At 44.7% G+C, this 22,559-nt stretch overlaps 1 protein-coding gene, 1 long non-coding RNA gene and 1 other non-coding gene across 3 annotated transcripts; 1 reads left to right on the top strand and 2 right to left on the bottom strand.

The window, feature by feature from the left end:
* Positions 1-5,020: 5,020 nt before the first annotated feature.
* Positions 5,021-6,929, bottom strand: LOC124654440. Its single transcript, XR_006988355.1, has 2 exons — positions 6,563-6,929; positions 5,021-5,451 (listed from the first exon to the last, which is right to left on the bottom strand). It is a non-coding gene; the product is annotated as an uncharacterized LOC124654440 (long non-coding RNA).
* Positions 6,930-17,621: 10,692 nt separating this feature from the next.
* TRNAT-UGU lies at positions 17,622-17,693 on the bottom strand. The gene has a single exon. It is a non-coding gene; the product is annotated as a tRNA-Thr (tRNA).
* Positions 17,694-17,970: 277 nt separating this feature from the next.
* Positions 17,971-21,906, top strand: LOC124653488 (transcription factor 25-like). Its single transcript, XM_047192547.1, has 4 exons — positions 17,971-18,168; positions 18,848-19,389; positions 20,012-20,923; positions 21,408-21,906. Exons 1-4 carry the CDS (start codon positions 17,971-17,973, stop codon positions 21,691-21,693), a joined length of 1,938 nt encoding a protein of 645 aa, XP_047048503.1. The 3' UTR covers positions 21,694-21,906.
* The last annotated feature ends 653 nt before the right edge of the window (positions 21,907-22,559 follow it).

The following is a 22,559-nucleotide window of genomic DNA, read 5'->3' as shown; positions in this document are numbered from 1 at the left end:
AAGTGATCTAGTGATGAAACACTGGATAGGGTGCAAGATCAAGTGAATATAAGAGTTGCAAGGACAGAATGAGACATGCAAGACGTGGAAGATGTAGAGGGTATTGCATAGATGAGATCCATGCATTGAGGCCACTAATAACATTTGTGGGTGCTTAAGAGACAACTGCCAAAGTTTGAACATTTTAAGCCTGCCAAAACATCTTATTGACTTGGCTTCAAAACCAACAAGGATAAGTGGGTAAGAGAGTGATCTGGTCCAAGGAAAAGACATGGTTGGGAAGTGCTCATGACAAGGTAGGTCTAGGACCAAGTGAATATCCTTAGATGGCAAGGGGTAGCTTAATCCAGGGGCTCCAAAATGGAACCTGGAAATAGATTTAGGACTTAGTCAAAATGGTGATGTCTTAGGGTTGTTGACTAGGGTATAAGAGACGGATGTATAAAGGGGGTAGATGATCCCAAGTTTTGAATCAAGGATGGGTTGAGCTAAATTATTCCACAAAGATGAATTTTAAGTAGGCACACTCATGTTGCCAAAAGTGGAAAGGTTTGATGTAGTAAAAAGGAAAACATTTTTTCCTAAACCACACATGTGTTTTGTTAGGTGAGTTGCTTGTTTTACCACTAGAGGTGTTGTTCTTTGGGGGTAGCTCAAGTCAAAACTCAACAAGTAAGTCAAGAAAATTCATCCACCAACAGATCAAGGTAATTCATCATAACAAACAGATCAAGGCAATTCATCTAATTAGTCTATAGAAAAAGTTTTTGTTCCCCCGGATTTTTGCACTAAGTACAACTAAACAGGGCTGCGAAAGTTGGGGTGTGACACGAATTCAGTAATCCAAAACTTTGCGTAGTACCAAGCAATCCTCTCCCTCCCTACTCATGAGCTTCCATCGCGTACAAAAATAGCCAGTGAGCCACATGCATGTTCCCTCACCGCTGGTTGATCACTCCATCCTAGTAAGCCTCCTCCGTTGTTTCTTTCCGCCTCACACAAACTTGCGCTACTCCTCCATTGTCGAATCTATATATAGATAGACAACCCAATTAACTAACGGACACCGTCCCCTCCTCTCCCCTACCAGCTATATATATCTGCTCCTCCATGCAATGCATACTTATTAAACCAGCGAGCTTCTCCATCAATTGCCGGCCTGCACAACTTTCACCAGAAAACAACACGCGATCGATCAACAATGAAGAAATCGCCAATGAACATGGCCCTCGCCGTCGCTACCGTGCTTGTGGTGATCCTTGGCAGCGCCAGCGCCAGCGCGGTGGACGTGGTCGCGACCTGCAAGGCAGCGGCGACCAGGATGCACGAGTGAACCTTGAGCTCTGCACGTCGAGGCTTGACAACAACACAGCCTCTGACGCGTGGGGCCTAGCCCAGGTGGCCTGTGACGTGTGCATCAGCAGCAGCATCATCTACCGCGGCGACCTCGTGGACGTCATGCGACAGCTGGAGGCGGGCCACCGGGAACTCAAGCCACTGGTGGAGCCGTTCTCCGCCTGTGGCCCGCATTCAGCCCATACTCGCGATTCCTTTGAGGAGGCCAAGAAGGAGGTCAAGCAGCGCTCGTACGCGGCGGCCATCAAGCAGCTGGACGATGGGATCTCGTGGACGGAAAAGTGCAGCGCGGGGATCACAGCCATCAAGGGGGTAAAGATGCCAGAGCCAGCCGGCCAGCACATCGCCGAGACAATCCAGCTCGCCATCATCACAAAAGCCATCATCACCAGCCACCTCATCAAGTGATATACGATCGGTTCGGAGTATATATGACCTTTACCTGGTCACCTCTCCTTCTACATGTTCACTTCCATGGATGGTACTACTAAGTACAAGCAGGGTCATCTCTGTTTTTGCTGTCCAGGGGCTTTTTTATGCTTTTCACCGGTACCACTTTTACTTCCCTTGAAAGTCATCAAGTCCTACACAGACTACCTAGAAATCTAGGCCCAAGTAGTGAATGTTGTGTAATCCTTACTAATCAAGACAGCCTACAGGTGTGTTAAAAAGTTTCAAAAAACTGAAACGCTCTTCAAGGCCACGCTTTGGCCGTCAAATTTCATAAGTGCTAAAATGAAGTGGAAACAAGAATTGCCTAATGAGGCAAGTAGTGTGCCACCTAATTAAATGGAAGTGCCTGGAGGAAGCCTTGAATGTTCTTCGAGGCGACAGAGTCATATACTCTCTATCATGTCCTAATCAGGCTAGGGAGAAAAGGAGAGATTTGCAGTTCAAATGTTACATCCTGAAATCCACAGATTTTCAAATTCATGCATTGCATCATAGCACCATGGCAAAGTTTCAGTTTTGATAGAGTTTTAATCGTTTTCCTTGCACAAAAACCAAATTCTATTCTATTTTGCTAATAGTCTATTAGTTCAAACGCATAAACTTTATATGTCTATGTGCTTGCCAGACTAGAACAGTGTTCCACAGTGTCCAAGCAGTATACTGGAAATTTTTACGAATTTTACGAATTATATTTGGAGGACTTGGAGATCTGAAGCTAAAACTAAAAAAAATAAAAATAAAAAAGAAATTAGGAAAAGAGGAAGGAGAGAACAACCGGTAGGCAGCCAAACCAGCTCACGCTCGCGTGCATGGACGCGCCCACGCGCGACGTGGCCACGGCCAAGCACGCCCTCGCGCGCAGCAGCAACCGTGTCGCACGCCTATTTTTTTTTTTTTTCCTGATGAGCGGGACCCGCCTAACGGATCGTCCTCAACCTCCAGACGTGAATTCTACTAGATGGTCCGAGCGCGCTCTGCCGCGCCGTCCTCTGCTCATAGCGTTTAGATTTTGCGGGTGACTGCTACTTTGCACTCGTGTATATAATGACCTTTCTACACAGCTTTTACACCATGCTTGTATCTTAAATCTGTAAAGCCAACCATAAAGATAAAGAAGCATACCCATCATATGTGAAGACGGTCAGCATACACTGAGCAATTCCTAGGACTGGCACACTTTAACTGTGCAACTAAATGCATCGCCATCTTCAACAGCTCCACAGCTCCATAGCTACACTGATCACACGAGCGAAACCACGTACCGGCTTCAGTGTGTGTAGAAGCTATGGTTGGACTACACTGGAGGAGGACCCATCCAACAGAAAGTGCATACACAGACCCTCCTTCCGAATAGAACCCATGGAACCTAGAAATATATGGTTTCTCGACGGAAGGAAAATCACGAAATAGCCATCTTAGTAACACATCTCCTTCCAACCAGCCTTTGCTATCTTGGGAAGAATAGTAACATGTCTCATCAAGAACTTAGTCACAAGCACATCAGTCGGCTTTCCAATTAAGTACTTTGCAATGTTACCAAAGAAAACCACATAAACCACTTTAAGAGAGCTTGTACCTGAAATAAGAGGCAACACCGGTCAGGAAGATGAAGTATAGGAAAAACCGGAACGCAGAAACATGTACACACACAACGTCACCAACCAACCGGTATAACCTCTCAAGGAAAAATGAGGAACCCGATATATGCACACAGCTACGCCGGCGGTTGGGCCACAAAAGCAGCCCCCGGTTGGAGAAACCACGACTTGCCATTCATATGGAGCTTAGTGATTTGAGGTGGTGTTGCCAAATAATAGATAATGGTAGGTGGTGTGTGTGAACAGTAGAGCTCCACAACTGTGAGTTTAAATTTACTTCATTTAATATGAGATGGTGATAATTTAGATCGTCATGTGCTGTACATTTTGATATGAAATCTATTATATATTAAAAGTACATTAAGGGCTAACCAGAAATTAGAGAAAGAAGCTAGAAAATCCCACAATAAACAGAAACGTCCGGCCATCTATTTTACGGTCTAAAAATTTACAGCCTCTAGATCAGTAAAATATCAATTTGGTATTAACTAAAAGGAAAATTACCTACCTTTGCCATCATCTCTGTACGAACGTATCTCCTCTCAAAACCTAAACTATCCGACTGCTTTTTTCTCTATTTGAGGCTGGCGGCCCCCGGCGTTGTTGCCGTCCTGGAGCAGTCCACCATTCACGTGATTAAGAGACCCCTCCGTTCCATCATTCACGTGATTAAGAGACCCCTCCATTGTTTGAATAATTTGGCAAACGATCTGACTACTTTTTCCCTGCGCAGAGGCCAGGGCCGTGGAGGTTGTTGCCTTCATGGGCACTTCATTATTCACGTAATTAAGCTACGATCTGATTATGTTTCCACTCCTGCCAGGAGCGCGCCCACGTGATTGTTGATGTTCTGAATCGCTTCATTGTTCAGGTAATTAAGCAACGATGTGGTGCAAAGTTATGCAAGTATTTTCTCCACACGATAGTTCAATCTATATGTTTATTCTAATTAACTGGCCATGTAGTTTTCACTTTCTAGGAGATCGTGCTCAGGCCGATGCATCCCTGCCACCAATTCCAACAATCACAGCCAGGATGACAGCAGAGGTAATACCCGACGCTAACTGCACCTGCAAGCGTGAGTAAATCAACTATAATTTTTTCCTGAGAAACATGACATCAGACTGAAGTACAATGAAGGCATCTCGAGGCGTAATTGTGGCCTTCCTTCAATTTTACCTCAGAATCAAATATGAAGAACACAACTTACAAAAACTTAGCTCAAAACTAATAGTTGGCTAGATATTGCTGTAATTTATGAATTTCTGCACCAAATGAAAAATGAAAAAGAGGGCAAGGAAGCAGAAAAGATTAAGGTGAAGTATAAAGTTCATCTTTATTAGGAGGAACCATGGGACCTATCCCCTTTTTTTTGTAGTGCCAGATTGTCAGTCCCCTATCATCGATTGGAAGTTTGGAACATGCCATAATCTTCAAAGGCCACTACTTGCCAACTGAATTAATTTCATGGAGTTTTTTTACAAAAAAAAAAGTGTTTGTCAGCAACAGAACTGCACTTATATCTAGCTCATGGTTAGTTAAAAAAACTTGAATGTCATTACATGCTAAAGAACTTCAAAATAATCATAATTTTGCAGAATAAGAGTTCATAGTTGAAGAGTAGACTAGATTTATTTTTCTCGAACACACACGAAAGTACGTCACTTGACATTAGAAGAAGGCAGCAAAGCGAGAAAAAATGTACATCTCAGCAGAACCGGAACAAAAACATAAAGAATTGCAAGAGGCAACACAACAACTAAGCAGGCGTCTGGTCTGGTGGCCGAGCATACCATGGAAGGTGTCGTAGAGCCTTGGTGCCAACTACCCATGGTAAGTTGGCTTCAGTGATGACGGCTAAATAATAGTTCTTCATGGGTGATAAAACTTATTGTTTCCACACTTCTCAGGAATATAGTATGCAACAAAAGAACAACCGCTGGCTTGCAGTTCATCGTCCTCAACTGAAAAGATTTTCAGAAATGTTTCCGTGGGGAAAACAGCGGACGACATAGATAGGAACACCATAGTTCACAATCTTCACCTATTTCCACAGAAGCTAGGTCAGAGATCTCCAAGAATAAAAATAAACAATGAGCACCACAAGGTACATCCCAATTTCCTCAAGATAATGATAAAATCACACAGCATACTGCGGACTACTGATACATATATCGAGAGAGTACGCTTTCTTCAAAATCAAGGAATAGTTAAACAAATACAAGGATCGCTAGGACAAAAACAAAAGCACGTGAAAAACAGATATAGTTTTAAATATGATATCCTGAGAAGCCCTGGGAAGAACAAAGCTAACAACCATATATGTGGATTGCAGAGGCTACACTTTTAGCACCTCTTAGGTCCACCCACCGTCCACAGGTCAAGCAAACTCCTGCTGTTAATGCAACATGTGACTTCTATTGCGCAACTCATATCAGTCAGATTTCCATAAATAAGGAACGTCTGGCTGGACAAGGATAAGAACCATTCATTCTTCTAAGGACGATCTTACACAACTTATTTGCAGGGACTGCCCTTTTAACACTTCTTAGGTCCAACTACAGTCCAAGCAAATTCATGTTGTTAATGCAAGATGTGAGGTCAATTGAGTAACTCATACCACTCATGACAGAACTGCCATGGACCTCGCTACAAATCAATGGTGTGTGACCTCTTTAACTACTAGCATTGAGAAAATTGCTACACACAAACATGAAACAATGAAAAATTATAAGCCCTGCAATCTAAATAATACTGGAAACCTGCAGGTAGGCAGTCAAACCTATGATAGAGAATGACTAATATTAACATTTTGGTATCTTTATATGATATGAGCAAAACAAAAGAAAAACAAAAAATAGGCCCGCTAATGCTATGGTTATAGAAGTCATTTACTTTCCGAAACTAATGCTATGGAATGGAAAAAAGTTATGAGAAACGTATACACAAGATCTGATCATGCAAGCTCCCTGAACCTGGGAGCACCATGTGAACATGGCACTGATATTTAATCTACAAAAAAAGATGAGAGCAAGAAGGGAAAAGAGCTTCGTTTGATATCACAACAGAAAATACTGGTTTATCGCAAAGAAGAAACAGAAAATATTGGTACTCTCATTGCAAAATGGAAATTGAAAAAAACAGCAGACTGGTACCAATTCACGGCAGCGTCCTTGCCAGTTCAGAACAACGCCAAGCACCAGGCCTTCTATCTTCTGAAGGGAGACGACCGTCAGGCCGGCGGCCATCAGCCCCAATATGCGGCGCAAGCCTCCAGATCCTGGTCCGGTCGAAGGTGCCTCTCCCTCTTCAGCCCGGCCGTCCGGCATGGTCCTCACAGTCCAACAGCAGTACCTAATTCTCCAATTGAAGCTCCATTTGTACGCGAGGGAGAGAGTCGGCGATCTGATTTTGGTGGATTTGTGGGAACGGAGACTACCATTCTTATTTCAGATGGGAGCGAACACTACCTTAATTGGATATCAGCGGTGGAGAAAAAGAGATAAGTGGAACCGTCAGTTGTGGGGAAAATGATCCGGTTACGAAACGTTTCGTCCCCGCTCCTCTCTCCCAGGCGGCGGCGGCCAGATCCCATCTCCACCGACGTGAGCTCTGGGCCCCTCTCCCTCCGCTTGCCGCTCCCGGCGGCGGGAGGGGAGGCTTCTCCCTCCGCTTGCCGTCGGCTCCGGCAGCGAGGGGTGGGGGCCTCGCTTCTCCTCCGTTTTGTAGTTTGGGCCATGTCCGTCGTGGTGCGTCGTTGGGGTGGTGGGAGCGGCGCCGGGCAAATAACATCTGCCTCAACTCCACTCCCACACCGGCGGCGACCTTCACGGCGGCGTCCTCGGAGTTGTTGGCAACGTGTGCTTGTCGATCTTTCGGGTCGGCAGCTTGGTCTTCTCGCCGTTCTTCGGATCCGGCGAGATCCGTTTCTCGACGTGTCCACCGGCGTTTGTCGTTGTCCACGACGGCGCCGGGGGCCGGGCGAGGTGGTTCTTCCGGAGCGAATATGTTGGTCCCGAGGTGGTGGATATGCCGTTCTTCTCTCGACTTCGTCGACGGGAGGCGGCGTATCTTGGTCCAAGACGAGACGGGGACGTCCCCCGGCCGACGTGCCACGGCGACATGTGCCTCGGCTGCTACGAAGAGGCCTCGTTCATCGACTCACAAAGTCTCGTTGGCGATGGTGCTCTTTGGATCTTGCAATGGTGGAGGCTCGGCGTCTCTTCTTGCGTTGCGTCTCGGCGGCGTTGGAATTGGACTCCGGCGGCCGGCTACGGTGGCTGCAGGAAACCCTAGGGATCGTTTTGTATTTTTCAATCTTTTAGGATTTTATCTGCAAATTCAGGATAATCATTTTATCCCGGTTTGTCTTTTAGTTTCCACATGTGTTGCTTCATGTAACTTGATTTTCTATTAATGAAATATGTGGTTGCTCTCAAAAAAAAGTTGTGGGGAAAATGGGGAAGACGTTTCATACTTTCATGGAGTACTAATAATAATGTAAGACATTTCACAATTGACGTAAAAAAGATCGTTGCACAATTAGCATCTGCACTAGGACCCACAAGCGCATAAACTTGCGGAAAACATGCAAGCGAACTAATTTAAAACATATAAACATATATTAATATACGAGCACTAATCTTCTCTTTCTTAATAGATGGCCCCATTTTGCTAGTCTCATAACGAGCCACGTCACCTCATTAACAGTTTTCACCTCCCAGCTTGGTTCCCAGCCGTATCAAAAAAAGTTGAAGCCACCGAAGATGAACCTCTGTTCGTCTTCCTCCGCCGCCGGGACCGTCCGTCCTCCTTCCTACCAATGCGCATTCGCAACTTAATACTCATCAAAACGCAAGATGAATATTGGTATTCAATGAGTGGAAACTGCTAAGGAAGCTCATCCGCCGCCGCCGTCGCCTCGAGGTTAAAAAGTAGGTCACGCTGCCATCCGCATCCGCATCAATCACGTCAGCATGCTCGCGCCGCCACCACTGCAGCGACCTCCACGCTGGTTCCTGGCCGCTCGCCATTGCAAATCCTCCTTTATTTTTCACAATCCCTCAATTTATGTTTCCAATCTGGCAGGTTGAGCTTCTGCTAGAAAATCCGCTCCATGTTTTACCATGCACCCGATTCCATTGAAGTCAGTCTGCTCCTACCTCATGCCCTCCTGAATTCTTTGGATTTCTTGGCTTCTCGGTCAGCTCGCTGAAGATTTCTTTGGGTTCATTGACTTCTTGGTCTCTTCTGGCGCGCCTCTACCTGAAGGACCTCCATCGAGTAGTGTTCGCATTGGTCTTCTTTCTCATCACCTCAGAGACTGCTTTCTGTACTTTACACGATTACCTGCATGTCCTCCTAAGGCCTTCTCTCATGTTGTTATTTCTGCACTAATATGTCTGATTTTGTCCCCTACACGACCAGGGATATCCCGATCCAGGTTGGAACAAAAGAGAAAAGACCAATTCCAATTATACATGGGCACATCGCACAAGCTTCTAATACGGATCTCCGCTGTAGGTAATACATGCCTAGCTCTTGAATTAAGTGATTCCTCCGTTGTAAGTTGCTATATCTATGATTTCAAATTGTGCTCCAATTTTTTGACCCAATATCCGTATCACACTAAAATTTCATTGCTCAATATGTATAAGTAGCATTTTAATATTCCTATTTTCTATGGAGCAAGAGCAATCTCCTTCCAGGCCATGCGTTTCTCTTAAACTAAGTTTGTTTGTTTAATTTCTTGGTTTATCTACTATTCCAGGCTGAAGTTTTTCTCTATATAAATCCCGCCTCGATGATAACGGGAATAGTAGATAAACCAAGCAATTAAGTATTATGCTATATGGAATTCTGGATGCAACAAATGTTTGATGGAAGGAGCTTCTATCGTCAGGTTAGTTCCCACAGTCTCTAAACAACTATATTTGCTACAGTCCGATCAATGAATGTTTTAATCAGATTATGGTATGGTTCATTTGACTGATTGCAACTGAGGTACAAATTGTATTTTTTGCATTATTTAGCCACAAATATATATATCATTCATTGAGCAATATAGGAGAATTGACACACAGGCAACAACTGGAATCTTTAATTTTAGGTACGTGATAATCCTTCCTTCTCCCATGTATTTTGCTGATAAAATATTAGCAATTTGTGACATTTGAACAAAATCTGAGGCGAAAACAAACTGTGTTTGATGACAAGTAGTTTGGGGAATGGTCGTTTGAGGGCTTCATGTGATGTATGTGCCACTCAAAATTTGCCTGCTACAAATTCTACTTCAATATCACAGCCCCCCTCCAGGGTTGAAGTTAGCATGGGCAGATGCATTTATTTTCTCCCTGTAAAATGCAGATATTAAAACGCAGATGATATAGATTGTGGTAGATGGTAATTGCGATATGAAGTAAATATTGCAGCAAGTAAACATGCAGTAGAACAGTAAGTAAGCGGTGTTTGCAGTATTGGAAACAAGGCCTAGGGATCCTACTTTCACTAGTGGACACTCTCAACAATGCAATCATAATTGAATATAAATAAGCACTTCATTATGCTATTCCGAATTACTCTCTGGCGGGATAACGAACACTAATTCACCGTGTAGGGCTGCAAAGCAAACCTTAAAGATGTATTTCCAAGTACTAATGAACACCCCACGCTGTCACTTTGAGCATTCATAGGAGGTACTAACACACTACAATTTCATAGAGACATCCAACTCAAATCATAACCCAGTGAACAAGTATTCTGTGAAATATAGCCTAAGAGATCCACACGGTGCACACACTGTCACCTTTACACACGTGGGACAAGGAGTCTCCGGAGATCACATAAGTAAAATCCACTTGAATAACATAAGACATCTAGATTGCAAAGCTCACGATCACATAGATGAACACATAAGTATTACTCTCAAACACTCTCTTGTTGGATGACAAACACCATTCATTGTGTAGGGCTACAAGAGCTCCCTCAAGCCGGAGTTAACAAGCTCCACAACATACGGAGTTCATATTTAAGTAACCTCTAGAGCATAATAGACAAGAGTAACATCTACACATTCATATAAATCACATCATGGGAGAGAGATGAACCACATAGCTACCGGTAGAGCCCTTAGCCTTGGGGGAGAACTACTCCCTCCTCATCATGGGAGACAGCAGCGGCGATGAAGATGGCGGTAGTGTCGATGAAGATGGCTTCCGGGGGCAATTCCCCGTCCCGGCGGCGTACCGAAACAGAGACTTCTGTCCCCCGAACTTGACTTCGCGATGGCGGCGGCTGCGTAACTTTTCTCGTCCCGTGGCTTATTTTTTTAGGGTTTTCGAGGCGGAGAGATTATATAGGCGGAAGGGCAGCCTCGGAGGGGTCCTGGTGGTCCCACACTATAGGGGCCCCCCCTTGGCCGCGCCGCCTTGTGGGGTGGGGCCCCCAGGGCTCCCCTCTGGTGCCTCTCTGGCTCTCTGGAAGCTTCCGGGGAAAATAAGGTCCTGGGCGTTGATTTCGTCCAATTCCGAGAATATTTCCTTTGTAGGATTTCTGGAACCAAAAACAGCAGAAAACAGGAACTGGCACTTCGGCATCTTGTTAATAGGTTAGTTCCGGAAAATGCATAAAAACGATATAAAGTATGAACAAAACATGTAGGTATTATCATAAAACTAGCATGGAACATAAGAAATTATAGATACGTTTGAGACGTATCAAGGAACTCTTTGACTCGGTAGTTGAGAAGCTAGGAATTGAGTGTACCAAGAAGCCCTCATTAGATGTTGCATCTAGGTGGAACTCAACATATTTGATGATTGAGTCAGTTTTCCCCTACCAGGAAGCATTTGTGGAGTTAGGAAAACAAGACAAGCAGTTTAAATTTGCGCCTTCAGAAAAAGAGTGGTCTTTGGCTGAAGAACTCCGGAAGTTACTACAGACCTTCTTTGCAGCAACAAAGGTGGTGTCAGGTACAAAATATCCTACATCAAACAGATATTTCCATGAAATATGGAATGTGAAGGTGTTGTTAGATAGACAAGCCAAGAATAAGAATGTCGTCATTGCATCAATGGTACATGAAATGCAAGAAAAATTTGATAAGTACTGGAAAGAATCCTATTTAGCAAATTGCATACCCCTTATCTTGGATCCAAGGTACAAGCGTGGGTTTGTTAAGTTTAGACTGGAACAAGCTTTTGGAAAGAAGGATTCAGAACATCATATTGCAAAAGTGGACGAGGTCATGCATAAGCTCTCCAAAGAATATTCTCTTCAAATAGGAGAATCTCCTGCTGATAGCTCGGAAGAAGAAGATGACGCGGATGCAGAGCTAGGAACTGAGAATCCTTTGGCTGATTGGGAAGCCCATCTCAAAGTGCAAAAGAAACAGGTAGCATCAGAGCTTGATACGTACCTCAATGAAGATCTATTTTGGGATGGTGGAAAATAAATGCACCCAAGTTTCCTATCCTATCTTGTATTGCACGTGACCTTCTAGCTGTGCAAGCGTCTACTGTGGCATCTGAATCAGCCTTTAGCATTGGTGGGAGAGTTGTTAGTGATTATAGGAGTAGGCTGAAAAGTGGTACAGTGGAGGGCTTGATTTGCTTGCATGACTGGCTACGAGCTGCCGGTGAGTTTTCCACTACATTAGGACACCAAATTGTTGTCATATTTGCATTGGTAAAATGCTTTTTGGTGGAAATATAATGCTGCTTTGTTTTGAATATTGTAGACCCTTCATACATGAACAAAAAAAACAACACTGATGATGATGAGGATGAAGAGTGTCAGGTAACAAGTTCCATCATATTACAATCCTTTGAGCTTAGCAATAGAGTACGACAGCTAGGTATTTCTTTTTGAGCTTAGCAATAGAGTACTGAAACAATATCATGCTGCAGTTGTATAAATTTTCCTGAATAGTCATCAGACCCCAATAGATCCATTGCCTATGGATACTTTTTAGTAGCCACACATTCTCGCCTTTTTAACTCGGGTGTATCAAATTAAATAGGATTGTATCAAATTTTGAAACTGTACATTCTGAATATAATGAAGTCATTGTACAATAATTTTTAAGACTGGAGTTTGCTCTTTCAGCTTGTACATTTGTTTTTTTGAATTTGTGTGACTATGTGCTTAGGTGCCAGTGTTCAGCAAATAGTTGCGACCCAAAGCTGAATTTTCCATCGTTGCTTGCTTGCTTGAAATTGTTCCTCCCCACAAACCACCTATTTGATCATTATGGTTCTCTATGTTCAGCAAATCAATAGGAACCTTAGCTGCTGCAAGAATGTGTAATGCAATCTGACTGATTTGCAGCAAGATAGAACACAAGGTCGCCTCGTGCGGAGAAAGATGGGTGTGATGGAAGAGAAGAGTCCAGCAGAGGAGGAGGAAGACAAGAACCGGGCAGAGGAGGAGGACAAGAACCAGGCAATTTGTTAGTTCAGAACGGACTATAGATGGTTGTTATGGTCACGGATAAAATATTTCTGTTTGCAATTGCAAGAAATTAGAATGTAGACAGAGGCATAAATTGCTGCTTCATTTACCTGCATGTCTGTATGTTCCTGCAGCCCTGCATCGTCCAGTTATGACCACTATGTCTTGTTTGTGCTCTATTTTTTCTCATCACAGTTTTGTGCTCTGTTTTTTAGACGGAATGCACATGTGCCTGGCTTTAAATTAATTAATTCCTTTTTGAGTATATATTATGTGAAAATACGTGAATAACTTCGTGTATATATAAGATAGTTCACAAGTTGTTGATCAATGTAGCTAGTGTGCAGGGCAGCAGCTCAGCTAGTGTACACATGTTGTGGCATTCCTAGCGCGTGGAGGATCCGATGGGCAGCAGCAGCGCTCGAGCGCGCGTCGGCTGAGGGTGGGACACTGCGTCGGCATGTCCGTATTTGTCCGGCGGACGCAGCGGGCAGCTGAAATGTGCGTACGCGGATTCCACGGACAAACTAACCAGCTTATGCGGCTCAGGCGGTACAGGCTATGGATTCCACGGACATGTCCGCTTGCATCCGGAGTTCCTAGCGACGATTCGTGGAGCTGCACTCCATTGTCCACCCGATCTGCTGTGCACACCTGCGCGAGCGGCCGACTACACTGCGCGCAGGCCGCAAGCCATCCTATCGTCTAGGGGCCTCGAGCCAACTAAAACAGCTCCGCGTGCACCAACAGGAAGATCCAAGCGAGGGAGAGAGGTGGCACCACAAGAGATCAATCGGGTGGCGACGGGTCGGTGGCGGGGAAGAACGAACCCTAGGCGTGGCTTTTGTTCGCTCGGCTTGGCCCGCCGGATATATATGCACGACGGAAAGTAGGGAGGACTCGAGAGTCGAGAGATCGTATCCAGTCCAGTTAAGATACGATTCAATCGGCAGAGCGCGTACGTACGAACCGTTGTGTTCCGAGCCTAAACCTGCGGGCGTCGGTTGCTAATTGGGCCAGGCCTAGTAGAGCGACGGACACGGTGTAAAACCCGACAGATCGTTTCCTCGTATGACCGGTGGCAAATCCTGTAATTTCGATTGAAAAATAGGGGTAGTTTTAAAACGGACGAAAAAAGTGGGGAGAAACCTTACTTCCTTTATTAGTAGGTATATATATATATATATATATATATGGGAAATAGTGGGCTACCATGGTGCATAGCTATGCACACCAATCTAACCATTAGATCATCTATAGGGAGCACAAAGAGAGCACACGGTGTCAGTCCATTACACATGCATGGCATGATTCTCCGTTATATTCAAATCACTTCCATCCATTTGATTCATGATTGCAATATTATTTTTTATTGAGACCATCCCATAGCTGGCATAGGCTGCCGACGATAATTTCACTTCCCTTTTGATACCAAAACAACAAGCCATTTGTAAAGAAACCTAATAAAATAAGTACATCCATGGAACGTTTCTACCACATTTTGATACCAAAACAACAAGGCATATGCGCTGGAAGGAAAACACGTACGCACCTGACCATGGAACGTTTCTACCACATTTTGATACCAAAACAACAAGGCATATGTGCTGGAAGGAAAACACGTACGCACCTGACCATGGAATGTTTCTACCACATTTTGTACCAAAATGACAACCAAAATGAGACACACATTCCCAACCAATTTGACAACGAAGGAACGGTACGGTCCGTTACAAAACAACAATTTGCCATGGTATGGTCGGTTTTTATTATTCAGCGTCCAGCTAGCAAAGTGAGAAAATCCATGGTTGCCCATTAGGCCAAGGTTTTGAATGGTAAGAAGAAAAAAGGAGTCGCCCCCCAAAACACACACATGATTTATGCAATTCAATAGCCATTTACCCATTTTCTCTCGTTTTCATCCAATAGCAATGAGCAGCCTAAGCACATGTGCGGCAGATTCAGACGCTAGCTTCGACAACATGCCGGATGACATCGTTTACGTCGTTCTTGGGGCCGTAGCAGTTTCTGCTAGGTTCCCGTCGGATTTTCTATCCGCTACCATGGTGTAAGTCATCGGTGCTTTATTCATCTCCTCACGGCCAGTCCACAATTCTATCCGCTCTGCTGCTTGCCATTGAAGCCTCCCATGTGCCATGTACGAATGTATCGGTTCATCTTGTTTGATCCATCACCACTTGGCTTTCACATATTCTTGTTGTTTTCAATCCATCATCGATCTGTGGTACATTTGACTTGTGTGGATCGATGCAGTGCCTGGCAAAGCACGCGGCATGCACCGACTGCGGTGCGAGCCGCTCGACCAAGTGTGCGTCCTGCGTCGACGGCGTGTACGAGCACATCCACTGGCTGGACACCTATGTCCTGGCGGCTAAGGTCAGGTGCCCCAACAACGAGGCCTACGGCTGCCGGCGCTCGGTCCCCTACTGCTTGGCCGGCGACCACCAGCTGGTGTGCGCGCACGCGCCTTGCTGCTGCCCGAAGCCCGGCTGCATCTTCCTCGGCTCGCCACCGACGCTCCGAGACCACCTCGCCTCGCACCACAATTGGGTCGTCACACCCATCACCTGCGGCAAGTGCATCGTGGTCGAGATGCAGCTCGCGGAGCAGCGGCGCCTGCTGGCCGCCGACGAAGGGGACAACGTCTTCCTCATCGTCGCGAGCGAGCGCGGCGGCGCCGGAGAGCGCCACGTCAAGGTGGTGCGCGTCCGGGCCAGCGCGGAGGAAGGGACGGCGTGGTACAGCTGCAAGGTGTGGACGCCCGCGCCCGTGGACGCGGAGACGGGATGCAAGGACGTCCTCAACCCCATAATGGAGGACGAGGTGAGGAGCTGCGCTAAGCCCTCCGAGGACGCGGCGATGGAGGTCGAGGGCCGGTGCCTGCATGTGCCGTCCGACACGCCACCGGCCGCTGAAGGGATCGTCCTGCTCGTGCGCATCGACAAGCTAGAAGTCCGAGCTCCCGTTCTTCTAGCAGCTGATAAGTTTAGTAACCATACTAAGCGCGTGCTCATCGGCAGCTGATTACAAGTCCGAGCTCCCGTTCTTGTTAGCACAGATTAGGTTAGTCACCATATTAAACATGGACAGCCGTTTAGTGAGTACAACTGCCACGGATGAAGGAGTAGTACGGAGTATCTATTCTATTTTGGCTATCCTTTGATTTTGTCCATCATGCTAAGTGTTGCCAATCAATCTATCACTATACAGACGCGGACGATTTGCACCGTGCATGTGCATCCTATTTTGAAAAATTCTAAAAAATGATATTTCAAAGTAACATACTGGGAAGAATTCAATGGCGCACTGGGATTTATACTGGGAAGAATTCATGTGTAGTGCAGATTTTAGTTCTGTCATTTGTTTTTCAAAATGACAAAACTCTACGGCATGCATGGCTGCCACTCCGAACCAAGGTTGTCACTCTGAACCGGACATTGATTGTCAAAACAGCATTGAAGTGAAAAAAAAAATCTTGGCTGAAACTGAGGCAGCCTCCACACGACCATCAAAGACTTAAAGTGTCGAAAAAAATACAAAACTTCAAGTTAACGTTGGCCGGATATCATGTTGAGTCTCTTCCTGACAGCTACATGCGAACAGGTACCAAACCATACCATGGTATTTTATCATTTTGGAAGAAAAACGACAAGCAAAGATATGTACCGTGGCATTTTGTCATTTTGGAAGAAAAACGACAAGCAAAGATATGCGCCGTCGGACAAAAAATTGTCATTACAATCCCAAAACAACAAACCATCATCGGTACGGCACCATGGCGTCGACTTTTTTTTGGTTAACCGTCACCACGCTAACTTGCCAAAAAAAACGTAAACAACAACCAAATATCTCCACGGATTACCGTGTAGCAAACTGCTTGTTTATTTTTTTACAAAACGACAAGCATGATGTGTCACGGTCGATAGCTCGTAAAAAAAAATCTAACCCGTCGACCATTCGATTTTGTGGTTTAAATAATGGTTCACCGTGAAAGATTTTAATTTATACATGTTAGTCTAGGCTAGCAATGAACATTATGCGATAAATTCTATATCGCATGCAAAAAAGATTAAATTGGAAGTTTTTGGGATTGCTTGGTGCAGCCACAACGAATATAGGTTAAAGATTTGGAAAAGAATAAACGAAAACTAAATTTAATAATGGAACATGCACCTATCTGCACCGTCAAGCAAAAAAGCGTTGTTTCATTTCCAAAATGACAACTAAACCGTCCCTACCGTCAAGCAAAAAAACGCTGTTTCATTTCCAAAATGACAACTAAACCGTTTCTACACCACCTAGGTGGGACGGCATTGTTGCTACGCTGGAAAAAATAATTCAACCATGCATGGGGGAACTGCAAACGGCCGTTAAACTACAAGACTACCGGATCAGTTTGATGTGAACCTGGGAAGAATTGGAGCCACACTATCCAACGGTTGGTAGGCTATGCACAGCTATCACCCTAGGTAGAAAATCCGCATCGATATATATATATATATATATATATATATATATATAGATATAGATTTTTATTTTTTTATTACATATGCGCTGCGTCCGTGCGTTGGGCGCAGCGTGCGACCCAAATGGACACGCGGGCCGCTGTCCGGGTGTCCGTTCGGCCACCCAAACGGCCCAGCTCGTCCATTTGGATCGCTCGGTTGGAGATGCCCTTACTTTGTTAAAAAAAAAGAAGACAACGGTGAAAATTGAAGATTCGGCACGCTAGAAAAAAAGTTTTGCCCTCACGCAGGATCGAACTACGGACCTTCAGTTTACAAGACTGACGCTCTACCACTGAGCTATAAGGGCTGTTGTTGTTTACTTAATTGTAAGTACAATACTATACGTATCGCAGCGCAGTATCGGATTCCAACTCTAAAATCACGCCTGCCACGTGCCAACGGACCTTTCTTCCAGAAACACCCCTCTGCGGTGCCGAAATCACGATATGCCCCTCTCCCGAGTCCTGGAAAAAATAGCAAACACTCATCGTCCTCGTCTCCATCCCCAACTCTCTCTCTCTCGCGACCCGCCGCCCGAGCCCAAACCCTAACCCTCGCTCCCGCTCGCCGCCGCCGAGGTCGGCATGTCCGGGAGGCTGGTCCGTCGCGTCCTCCAGGAGAGGGAGGCCTCCCCGCAGGGCCCCGCCGCCGCAGCCGAGGACGGGCTCGTGGTGGTGGAGGAAGAGGAGGAGGAGGAGGAGGCGGCCTCCCCGAGACGCGTCGCCGCCCGGAACCCCTTCGATCTCCTCGACGACGACGACGACGAGGCAGAAGAGGACAAGGTCCGTTCCTCACTTCCTCGCCCCACCGCGCGCTACTCGTTAGGGTTTAATTCGATTCCGGGTTGCTTCCACGGTCTAATCGCCGTAGAGCATGCGTGCTGCGCTCGTGGTGGCATGCCTTATCTTATGACTCTGATAAAATTGGTAGAGTGCAAGCAGATGCCCGCTGATCCTTGTGCTTGTGCTAGAGATGCGATGGTTACTGTTTGTGTGCACATGAGGTTGTTTTCAGGAAGGGCAGAACTCTAGTAGCACTGAGGGAATTTGGAAGGGATAGATGTTGCATCGTGTAATCTGTGTTTGTTACTATTCCTTATTCTTATTGTCTAGAATCATAATTCATCAGTAGTGGTCTTTTGCTGCGGTTTGGTCAGTAGTTTTGACCCCGCTTGAACTGCAACTTGTCTTCCCTTATGGATGGAGTCTGAAAATTGTTCTGTTGATAAGGAGTTGCTTGTCTGTTTGCTTGCTAGGGGATTGTTCAGGTTGTGTCTGCCACTAGTCTGTGATGTATATTTGCATTGAATTGTGATTACAAGGTGAAAGAAATGAGAGATCATGTTTATCAATATTGATCTAGACCCTGTGATGTAGCCCTAAATTATCCATGTGTTGTATACTATGAATCAACCGTGGTTGATGACTTGCTTTTAATCTTACGTGCTTTACTTCACCGCAGGAAGATGAAGTGGATACCGATCAAACTGTGAGTTATCCAGAACAGAAACAATCTACGAAAAAGAAGCCTACCAGCGCTGTTCCTGAATCAAACAAGAAATCAAAGAAAAAGAAGAAAAAGGGCAAGGCAGAACCGCCAGTCTCAGCAAAGTCAAGGGATGAGAAGTCGCTGGATTCAATTCTGGAAGATCTATCTATTGAAAAGAAGCCCATCCAACAGAAAGTTCATCAAAGTGACAGAGCAGCTGGGAAGGAGATTGAGACAAGCGAAACCACTGTTGGTACATCCTCAGTTCTCGCAATTGATCCCAAGCATCTCAAGGCTGAAAATGAGATGAGGCGCATATTTGGATCAAAGGTAGTGGATTCACTTGAAAACCAGCGGAATGTGCCTGGCCCTTCGAGGCAACTACGTGGTGTCAGGCGTGCTGCCCATAATCCTAGAAGAACCCTCCTTGTATCTCCACCTAGCTTCTGGCCACCATGGGATAAGTTAATGTCAATGGATCTTATTGAGACAAAGGGTAGTCTGAATTACTTCAGGTGAGGTCATATCCTTTACTTTGAACTGTGCATGGTAATATGATCTATATTTGTATGTAAAAAATTTAGTACTTGGTTCTCTTTTGCTGAGATACTAGGAGAACAACTTGTTTCGTCCATAGCCAAAAATTAATTTTGATTGAATACAGAGAAGACTATTTTATATATCCCATTATCTACAATTGGTAACCGTGTTTGTTTGAACATGCATTCATGCAAGTAGACAATCCATCAGAGGGCCATTTATATACGCATCATGCAATTGTTATTCCCTCCACGACATTTATGCACTGATTTCTTAGTAATAGAACTAGATGAGGGTTGTTTGAGGACAACATAGCCTTGTCAAAGCACGGGGAATTTGACTTCTGGCTCGAGCTGGAATATTGTTTCGTTGTGATTATGCATTTATTATTGTTTGTCCTGCCATCATTTCAGTACATCACTAATTTGTATGGGCACAGATAGCATCACTGGTACTCCTTGTGCTTACAATTGTAGTTCATTTTAAGAAGCTTTAAGCAGTTCTACAGGTGTAGTAAAATTTCAGAAGTAGGTTTGCTGAAATCTGTTCTAGAGTTCTTGACTTCCTAAGTAACCATGTTTTTTTTATTTCTTGCAGGTATGTATATGATCCTTCTGTCAGCCACGTGCAGGATTTGTTTGAAGCTGCCAAATCAGCCAATGACCTCAATGCTATCGCTGCTGTATTAGCAAGATACCCCTATCACCCAGACTCATTGTTAACATTTGCTGACTTGTTCAAATATTCTGGAGAACATCAATCCTCAGCAGATGCTGTTGAGAAGTGTCTATTTGCACTTGAGTGTGCTTGGCATCCATTATTTGGTCCACTGCAGGGCAACTACCAGTTGAAATACAGCCATGACACAAATAAGCCATTTTTTACAGCCCTTTTCAGTCATATGAAAAATCTGGATAGGCGTGGTTGCCATCGTTCAGCTTTAGAGGCCTGCAAATTCCTTTTGTCATTGGATTCTGACGACCCAAAGGGTGCTCTGTTTTGCATTGATTACTTTGCTCTAAGATCGCAGCAGTACAAATGGTTGGAACAGTTTGCTGAAGAGTACCAGTGTGATAACTCCCTTTGGTTGTTCCCCAGTTTCTCTTATTCTCTTGCCATTGCCCGGTTTTATCTTGAACGTGATGCGGCATCCGAGGATGTTTCTGCTCATGCTGACAAATCAACAGCTATTGACCTCATGAAGCAAGCATTGATGCTTCATCCTCTGGTGCTTTCTAAGATTGTTGACAAGGCTCCTTTGAAAGACTCGTCATGGACCCAAATACTTAAGAATGCATTCTTTGGATCAGCAAAGCCAGGAAGCCCTTCACTTGAGCATGTGATTAACATATATGTTGAACGTCATTATATCATGTGGAGATTCCCGGAACTTCAGAACTTACTCAAAGAAGCTGCTCTTTTGGTGATTGAATCACTGAAGCAGGATAGCAGAGAAGCCAAGGACTGGGCATGTGTTAGGAAAGAGGCATTTTCTTCAGAAAAGAATGAGTAAGTTGCTCCAAAATCTTTACATGCAAGTTGGAATTCTGTTGACCATTCTTCTTTGCTGGTGCCTTTCATTCGTTTTAATCATTACTTTTTGATGCTTATTTCTTCCTGTTAAGTTGCCAACAACTGAAGCGGTATTGTATGATAACTTTTTATGAAGTAGCATTTTGAGGTGTAGATTTTGCATCTACATCTGAACGGCTGTATAAAACTGTAATGTTCATGGTTTAGGTTACCAACTCCATCTCAACTTATCAGCAGTGTTGGATCTGTGGTGTTAGTCGTGCATGTTACTTACATGAAAGTATAGCTGAAAGATAAGCAGTCTGTGCCACCTATACTTGAGAGTAAGATAGTGTAGTTTTGGCCGCAATTCTTTTCCAGTTCATTGCATATTGTTGTAATTATATATGTTCGGGATATTGATTCTTAGCTCCTCTGACTATGTTGAAGAAATCTTGATAAGCTGCGTCTTACTTTGCAGGTATTCTCATCTGCTTGTCTCAGACTTCTCTGACACAACACCATCACTGCCTCCGGAAGAACTACGGCCATTTATGGTTGGTCCAGGAATGGGTGGCCCAGGAATGGGTCCAGGAATGGCGCATGATATGCCACCCATTGAACAAGAAGCTGGGCCTGAGAGACTCCGTGTCCCCCGCGAAGTTGCGGGGCGAAATGCTGCGTTGGTCTTCCTTGAATCACTGCTCCCATGGGTCGACTACGGGGTCAATAATCATGATGAAAATGAGCAAAACGATGACGATTGAGCCGTTGAAAGCACGAAGTGACATGGAGGTCATTGTTGAACTCCATGACAGTTGGAGTATGTGATTCTCGAGAAAAGTTGCTGTAGATCACTTGCGATTGTCCTAGTATTTTTCATGGCCTTGGCAAGGTTATACATGTACAGCTGATCTGTTAAATTGCTAAAAAAGCGCATGCCAGTTTTGGGTCCAGAGTTTTAGAATTCAAGTACCATGTTTGAGTTGATATACCAAATTCTGCAACAGATGTGTCGGTCATGCTTTATTTATGCTTAGCGCACTGGCAAATACTTCTGTACCAACAGCATAGGAATATCTGCATTTCGCCCTACTTTCTGTACCTGGCTGTTCTTCCTTTAAATCACTCCTTTTTGGAGATTTAAATCACTTCTTGTACTTGGAAGAGAAATATATGCTTTGCTGTTATTTTTCTGGCAAAACATCTTCACTATTACCAAATGCCGCATTTCTGTTATTTGCTTGTATTTTCCGTCATCCAAGGCACTAACCCCGTTTTGTACACCTGAGTGTATTCAGTGTCAGTTTGCAAGACAGTTTCCACAAGTTCATCTCGAATTATTCTGTTTTGCGTTTTTTTTTTTTGGTTTCAATCCACAGTATGCTAATGAATTACAAGTTCAAGGTATTGTGTACACAGCCACGTGCAGATCTGCACTATGTATCTATGTACCTGAAATTCTGTCTGAGTAACGAGGAAGCCTGGAAAGGCAAAGAGAAACTGGAGATGAGTGCTTGTTTTGGGGGAGCAAGTACAACAGCCTGGTGGTTTCCTGACCCCAGCCAGTTTGTCGTATCACCTGGATGTGGCCGTGTCGTAGCTGATCCCCTGTGACATCCTATCTTATAGC

The sequence above is a fragment of the Lolium rigidum genome, chromosome 5 (assembly GCF_022539505.1).
Source record: "Lolium rigidum isolate FL_2022 chromosome 5, APGP_CSIRO_Lrig_0.1, whole genome shotgun sequence".
NCBI lineage: Eukaryota > Viridiplantae > Streptophyta > Magnoliopsida > Poales > Poaceae > Lolium > Lolium rigidum.
This window is presented reverse-complemented; position numbering and strand designations above follow the sequence as displayed.